The sequence below is a fragment of the Triticum urartu genome, chromosome 5A (assembly GCF_056163025.1).
Source record: "Triticum urartu cultivar PI428250 chromosome 5A, HENAU_Tu73, whole genome shotgun sequence".
Taxonomy (NCBI): Eukaryota; Viridiplantae; Streptophyta; class Magnoliopsida; order Poales; family Poaceae; genus Triticum; species Triticum urartu.
Window position 1 is genome coordinate 556,466,545 of NC_141877.1, and position 8,102 is coordinate 556,474,646.

The 8,102-nt window shown below is 48.6% G+C and overlaps 1 protein-coding gene across 1 annotated transcript; it reads left to right on the top strand.

Moving 5' to 3' along the window:
• The first annotated feature begins 1,405 nt into the window (after nt 1–1,405).
• LOC125510530 (CBL-interacting protein kinase 7-like) lies at nt 1,406–3,032 on the top strand. Its single transcript, XM_048675744.2, has one exon. It carries the CDS (start codon nt 1,509–1,511, stop codon nt 2,802–2,804), a length of 1,296 nt encoding a protein of 431 aa, XP_048531701.1. The 5' UTR covers nt 1,406–1,508; the 3' UTR covers nt 2,805–3,032.
• The last annotated feature ends 5,070 nt before the right edge of the window (nt 3,033–8,102 follow it).

Genomic DNA, 8,102 nt, shown 5'->3' on the forward strand with positions numbered 1-8,102 from the left:
CCCTATCGCTTGCCACGGAGGACTCTTGTCTGAACCTCTAATTTATCTGGTGAGAAATGTTTTTGTACTCAAAAAACAGCCAAGGACACAAATCAAAATGGTAGAATTTCGTGATATTTTTTTGAGTCAGAGGCACATCATTTTTTGAATTTATCCCGGCCGTGCTTCTCATTTTCCGAATATCATCTTGAGACCGATGGCAATATTTTTCAACCAAAGAATATCACGAAACCATGGGTTTTGACGGTGGGATTTCCATGCGTCCAAATCGTGCAGTTAATGCCAACTGAATAAATAAGAGTAAAAAGGAAACGCGAAATTCGTATGGTCGGAAACGAAGTGCTGCGCCCATCTCAGGTGGCTGGATAGAGCGAGGCCAGAGATGTTCCAATCGTGAAGGTTCCGGCTGCCGCAGGCGACGGGAACACGGCCGCTGTTGACCTCTGGTGTACGCCAGACGGCTCGCCAGTGCACCGCGCTGGAGCGCGACTGGAGCCAGCCGCGCGGCCACACCCCCTGCAGTCCCCTTTCGCGGAAAAAGTTTGCGCCACCTCGATCAGTGGATCTGCTGATATTTCTGCGCCCCTTCCTCTCCGCGTCCACTAGGCGGTAGAGGCAGCAAATACAGCAAAGCCCAGCTTCGCGGTGCGTGCATGGGGATGGATGATTCCCTCCTACGCTCTGGGACCCAGCCCCACCAGCTATAGCAGCTGCTGCCTTTCAGTTGGCCCGCGGCAACAGCAAGGGCCGGGGGTCGACATGCCGATATACGTGCAAAATTAAACGACACCACCACCTCCCCACAAGCCAACAGATCGCCTTTACAGTTAGATCTTTTTTACGGGTTGTCACTACACGGACGGGAACACTCCGTTTCCAAAAGGAAAAAAAAACGAGTTTCAGTTACTTGGTTTTTTCCTCCTAAAGCTGTACTGTACCAATGGTTCGCGCATTTAATTCAAGAGCAGCATGTTTACAAAACCGAAATGGAAACGGTACAAAAACGAAATCTACTACGTACACATGATGAGGTAAAGGACAACTTGGTGGAGATTTTTTTCAAAAGGATTTTTATTACACGTAGATGTAATATCCATGTGAAAGCACAGTGACAGCTCAGCCCTCGCCGTGACCTGTGAAGTTCAGCTTCAGCCGGACCATATCTTGCCGCCAATGGAGAAGATCTAGTTTCATCGTGCTCATTAATTTAATATTACTAAAACGAATATTACGCAATTTCTACGCTCCAATTACCATTTGTTTCTCCAAAGCGAATGGCACAAGAGAAGTGCCAACCATCAGCAGCACTGTTCCTGTGCCACTAATACAAGAGCTTAGAGACAAAAACAGAGAGGCCGATAGGGCATAAACAACGTGCCAAACCCAACCACAGTCGCCCCATATATACCCACGCCCCCTGTAAACCACAGCACCACCGCCCTGCCCTGCCCTGCCCTGCCGACCAGAGCATCCCCGGGCCTCCTCCCGCCTCGGTGCCGCCGCCGCCCATGGCCGTCGCCAAGAGCAAGGCGGGCAAGCACGCCGCCCCGCTGCTCGGCAAGTACGAGCTCGGCCGCCTCCTCGGCCGCGGCACCTTCGCCAAGGTCTACCACGCGCGCTCCCTCGTCGGCGGCGAGGCCGTGGCCATCAAGGTGCTCGACAAGCCCGAGCTGGCCGCCACGGCCGGCATGGACGCGCGCGTGCTCGGCGAGGTCTCCGCCATGCGCCGCCTCCGCCACCCCAACGTGCTGCGCCTCCACGAGGTGCTCGCCACGCGCTCCAAGGTCTACCTCGTCATGGAGCTCGCCCCCGGCGGCGACCTGCTCTCCAGGCTCGCCGCGCTCCCCAAGCGCCGCCTCCCCGAGCACGCCGCGCGCCGGGTCTTCCTCCAGCTCGTCTCCGCGCTCATCTACTGCCACGCGCGCGGCGTCTCCCACCGCGACGTCAAGCCGCAGAACGTCCTCATCGACGCCGACGGCAACCTCAAGGTCTGCGACTTCGGCCTCGCCGCGCTCCCGGAGTCCCACCGCGACGACGGACGCCTGCACACCGCCTGCGGCACGCCCGCCTTCGCCGCGCCCGAGGTGCTCCGCCGCAAGGCCTACGACGGCGTCAAGGCCGACGCATGGTCCTGCGGCGTCATCCTCTACGTCCTCCTCGCCGGCCGCCTGCCGTTCGACGACTCCAACATCGCCGAGATGTGCATGAAGGCGCACCGCCGCGAGTACACGCTCCCGGAGTGGGTGTCCCAGCCGGCGCGTCGCCTCGTGAGCCGCCTGCTCGACCCCAACCCAGCCACCCGCCTCACGGTCGCCGAGCTCTCCAGCCACCCGTGGTTCAAACGGTCGCTCAGCCTCGACTCGCAGCTCGGCAGCCTCCTCGGCGGCGCGCCGGAGCGCGACCTCCTGTTCCAGGCCCCGCCAACACTCAACGCGTTCGACATCATAAGCATGTCGCCGGGGCTCGACCTGTCGGGACTCTTCGGGGAGAACCGGCGGAGCCGGGAGAAGCGGTTCATGACGACGGCGTCGCCGGAGCAGATGGTCGAGCAGCTCGGGCACTCGGGCGCAAAGCTCGGTTACTTCATGGTGGGCAAGAAAGGAGTAGAGCGCCTTCCACTAGGCGGCCTGTCAGGGCTCGTGGCCATGTCCATGGAGATGTCGGAGGTGGCACCACCCCTGATGCTCGTCGAGCTTCGGCTGGAGGCAGGCGACGACGAGGAGGTCCAGGCGTTCGGATGGGACGAGCTTAGGACGGAGCTTGGGGAGGTGGTCATGGCGTGGCATGGATGCGAGGAATTGTGAGGAGGGGTTGGGGGATGTACATGTATGATCTGATGCCAGAAAGAGCTAACTAGGACTTTGTGGCAGATTGAAGGGGGTAGATTTGTTATTAGTTCATTCACTCTGATTTGATGCTTGTGATTAGAAATTTTGTGGGAATGAATCTAGCTGTGTCTTTGTGGTGCTAGCCTGAAGGTCTGAATCTGATGATAATAACCATGCCTTATAATTGGGTTGATCTTTTGACTATATGAACACAACCATACACTGGTACACTGCATGCACCAAATTAAGGAACAACCTAAATTAACACAATGGCATGATTTTTTGTCCTTGGTTGTTAGTCCATTCAATCAAAGTGATGCTTGCCTTTGCAAGGAGATGCTAGGTTGTTAGTCGAGCCATGATTTGTGATGCTTACTTCAACTTGGAGGCTTGAATCTAATGGTACTATATGGTAGCCTTAGGCCTTAGGCGACATGATTCAGGTTGGAACATTGTCTGAACTCTCTGGAAGGTAGCCTGCTTCTTTTCCATTAAAAACTCCACATGCATAATGCAAACCTGAGGGCTTTCCAAAGACAATTAGTGCTGATAAATTAGTGCCATGACAGCTACTCCAAGGTGTTTCCTGCCAGCACAATAAGGGCCACTAACTCTTCATAACTTTTTGGCGGAGATTATAACAGTCTAATGCACCACGCGGCTGGTATGCTACTGAACGTCTGAACCAGAAGAAAACTGCAGCTCAGCTGCCTGCAACTGTCCCTACGATTATGCATATGTAGGTGCTGCTTACCCATTAATGACTACTGTAATTACTGTCAGGATTTGGAAACTGAAAAGGACCAAGGAACGAATTCCCTGTCTTAACTCGCAACAATATCTCAGCGCGTTCTTGTTTGTTGTGCTGGTCGTTTTCCATGTCAGTTCCTTCATGTCTGTCCTTCAGTGGTGGCCTGATGATTGCCCATATATGGAAGAGTCATCTGCGTCCATCCGTTTGAAGCGCCAATGAATTTGCCTTGCTCAAGAATATGCCGTAATCGCTTTTCACGACGCACAAAGGTTGGCAGGATGATTGGAACCTGTCGACGAGTAAGCATCTCGGTAAAAGTAGTGGGGGTAGTGGTCAAACAGAAGCAATCGGTTCCAATCACTGGCTCGTATACGCTATGGAAATGTCTGAATATCAGAACTGGAAATGGACACTAAAGGTTTTTATGCAATACAGATGACTAGTACTGCACCAAGGTTTGCATGATCCTGTTCACAAGTGTAATTGGTGATTCATGTTAAGTGATTAGCACGCACATTCTGTTTCCCAAACTCCTAATTTCTGTTAAGTGATTAGCACGCACATCCTAGTTTCAGGAACTCCTAATTTGTGTCTAGTGATTAGCATCAATGGTAAACCTATTGCCGGTGTCAGTGGGCAGTAGTGAATGAGAAGTCAAAGTAGGTTCAGAAAGCCTAGGAGTTGATCGATGTCGACGAAAGCGAGTGGGTAGTGGGTCAGATAGATACCAGCGGGCGAAAAAGGAGCGACCTTGACATGGGCACCATGGAATTAAGGTACCTGACAGTAGCTTAGGGACAAAACTATAAGTAACTTGCAATGCCAGCTTATCTCCTACAGTAGTCTATTCTCTGAAGCTACTGTAGTCCGCGAGTTCTCCGGTCTAAACTGGTGAAAAGGGAGAACGAGGTATTGCATTTGAGTATGTGTGCTGGCCGGCCGACAAGGCCATTACAAGAAAATGGGGGCAATGGAGCAGCTGCAGCATGAGCAAATGAAGAGGCGCATACTGATGTTGGCGTTTGACTGTCTCTGTCTGTTGCCAATTCTGAATCGACAGACATTGCAAAGAGAAGCCAAAATAATCTTCTGCTCTTTTCATCTTTCTCTTGGTAGGTCTATCGTCATGAGTACCTCCGTCAGCGGAGGGGAAAATGGAGAGGATTGGTGGCGATGATAAGCACGTACGACGGCATATATTCCACAACAGTTTGGCACGTCTGCACGTGATAAATTACTCTCTCCATTGACAAATATAAGATTTTTAGATATTTCAACAAGACTGCATTCGGACCAAACTAAGTGAACAAACACACTAAAACATGCATATATCCATTCGATTCACACAAAATTAGAACATCTTATATTTATGAATAGATGAAGTATATCTTTTAAATGAAGGCTCGAGATGAACCCGACTTTATGTTAATCTAAACTATAAAGCCGACAACCAATCAGGAATTGCAGCGACTAACATCATATCGACATGTTTATAATAAAAAAAAATCATATAGACATAAAAAGAACAGCTACGATAGTGTTGAGGAAACAACTACTCATAGTCATAGACAACGAACAAGGAAGCAAAATAGCTACAATGTCAAGGCCTTGTTCTATTGCTCACCCTGCTGACTACACCAGAGCGGAAAGGCGGTATCCTGAAGGGAGGGAGGCCATCAGAGAAAGATCTTACCCTTATTTGCTCCGCCGGCGAGACATTGTCAAAGTGGCATATGTCTACACCACGGAAGAAGGCCTCTGCCCTCTCGACCGGGATCGAAGGGCGTTGCACTGCCGGCAAGGCAGAACCACTCAGCCGAGAGCCCACATGAACACTGGATAGGTTGTTAGGTTTCCAAAACGTCGTGCACGCACCAAGAAAACAAACCGCGGACACCGCCGCCTCCCACAACAGAAGACATAAGCATTAGAATGAGGTCGCAGAGAGCTGAAAAGATAGTTCAACAATGCCACCAGGACTGGTTGGAGCTCTTCAAGACCGTTGGATCATCACCACCATTGAAAATCTCATTTGAAGTTTCAAAAAAGAATCTAAAAATTCACATGAGTTCATATGGATGTATAGTACATGTGTGTAAAATTGGAAGATGAAAAACATAATGCTACACAAAAAGGAGAAAATCATGATTTTGAAATGGTGAACAGTACACACACTATTCACTATAAAAATGCACAAATTTTTCTTTTGTGTAGCTCTCACCATAATGTACACTTTACACACATGTAGAACACATCAATACAAATGCGTGTGATTTTTCAGAATTTTTTGAATCTTAAAAATATGATTTTCAATTTTCTCAAAAAAACAAGTGCCATGGAGCTCGTCCTCCAAAATGCCCTACTCCGCACGAGCAACTTTTTTTTGCGGGCACCTTACTTAAAAAGAAAAAACTGCAAGACGACATAGTCATCACTATCGCAGAAGAACAATTGAAGCATTGGTTTTAGGGCAAAGAACAATTGCACCAATGTTGGGCACTGATCAGAGATAGACATTGAACAGTTCGGCAACGACTAGAATGATTATGCGTAGGCATGATGGGTCGATTATTTTTGCAGCCTATCATTTTATTTTCCACTGTAACGACGCTCTCGAAGCAGAGATTTATGCTTTAATGCATGGTATGACACTGACCATCCAACACACTGTTCTCCTGGTCATTATTCAGTTGAATTCTTCAGAGGCTTTGAGGACCTTGTCTATGACTGGTGTGGATCGCTCAGCATATAGCATATGGACTGTTTGTCTCGTAGATCAGATTGTTGATGAATGGTAAGGAGTTTATTCCGCAGAAGATACGAAAGGAACAAAACAGAGTGGCAAATCGTCTGACAAACTACAGCCGCACGGAGTACACTACGGCAATGTGGCTTAACCATAGCCCCCCTTGTATTGAGGAACGTGTGTCTCTCGATTGTAACTCTATAAACATTGAATAAAATCATTTTTCCTCGCAAAAAAAAAGATAGACATTGGACTGAAACTCGGAAGATCAATGATGTTCTTCTTTTTGCAGAAAATCAGTGATGTTGGGGAGCCATTAGTTAATGAGCGCTCCTTCGGAAGCATCGCAACGATAGCGCCACTTGGCGCGCTCTCAGCCATTTGTGACGTGTCGTGCTCTGGGCGCTCCCTCCGAATTTTGTTTTTTTTATTTTTACGCACGTGTTTTCGGCTATTTAAACGGTTTTTTTTTACATTTTGTTTTTCCATCGGTTTTCCTTAACTTTTCAATAAAAAAAATTCGGGATTTTTTTTGCGTGAAAGAACGCGTCTTTTTTCTTTCGCGAGAGTCACGGTTTTGCTTCCGCGAGAGGCACGGTTTTGCTTTCACGAGAGTCACGGCCGTGCCTCTCGGAAACAAAAAAAACGTGTTTTCTGTTTTTTCCCTTTCGCGAGAGTCACGGTTTTGCTTCAGCGAGAGACACGGTTGTGCTTTCGCGGCCTCTCGGAAACAAAAAGACGTGTTTTCTGTTTTTTTTCCTTTTGCGAGAGTCACGGTTTTGCTTCCATGAAAGGCATGGATGTGCTTTCGTGAGTCACGGCCGTGCCTCTCGAAAACGAAAAAAAAATGCATTTTCTGTCTTTTTTTCTTTCGCGAGGGACACGGTTTTGCTTCGCGCGAGAGGCACAAGTGTGCTTCCGCGAAAGTCACGGCCGTGCCTCGTCGAAAATGAAAAAAAAAATGTGTTTTCTCTTTTTTTTCATTCCGCGAGAGGCACGGTTTTGCTTCCGCGAGAGGCACGGTTGTGATTTCGTGAGAGACACGGATGTGCTTTCGCGAGAGTCACGGCCGTGCCTCTCGAAAACGAAAAAAACATGTTTTCTGTTTTTTTCTCCTTTCGCGAGAGTCACGATTTTGTTTCCGCGAGAGGTATGGATGTGCTTTCGCGAGAGTCACGGCCGTGCCTCCTTGGAAACAGAAAAAATTGTGTTTTCTCTTTTTTTTTCATTCCGCGAGATTCATGGTTTTGCTTCCGCGAGAGGCATGATTGTGATTTCGTGAGAGGCTCGGGTGTGCCTCTTTCGGAAGGGAAAAAACCCGTGCTCCCGGTTCAATATTTTTGTCCGGTTTTTTCACGAATAAAAAGTTTGTCAAAACCTACCAACATGGGATCTAGTTTGAAAGATCTAAACGCGAGGAATCCAACGATGAAAGCGGTTCAAGATTTGGACGCACGGTTTGAGAGATAAAATGTTTTTAATAAACATATTTATGAAAAAAGGAAAAACTTCCAGGTTGCGAAAGTGACACCGCATGTGCGTCAGTTGTCGCAACCTAGGGAGTTAGAGTGATCTTTGCAACGAGTACTCTTCAACTAGTGATTTCGATGTTTACTTCTCGCCTTTTTTTTTTAGACAATGTTTATTTCTCGCCTGCTCGCACAAAACAATTATAGCCTCTTGTCAGTGGCCCAATCATATGGGCCGGACCATATAAACGGCCCATGTGCATCGAACAATCGTCGAGGCACGAGACAAGCACGTGCTAACGCAG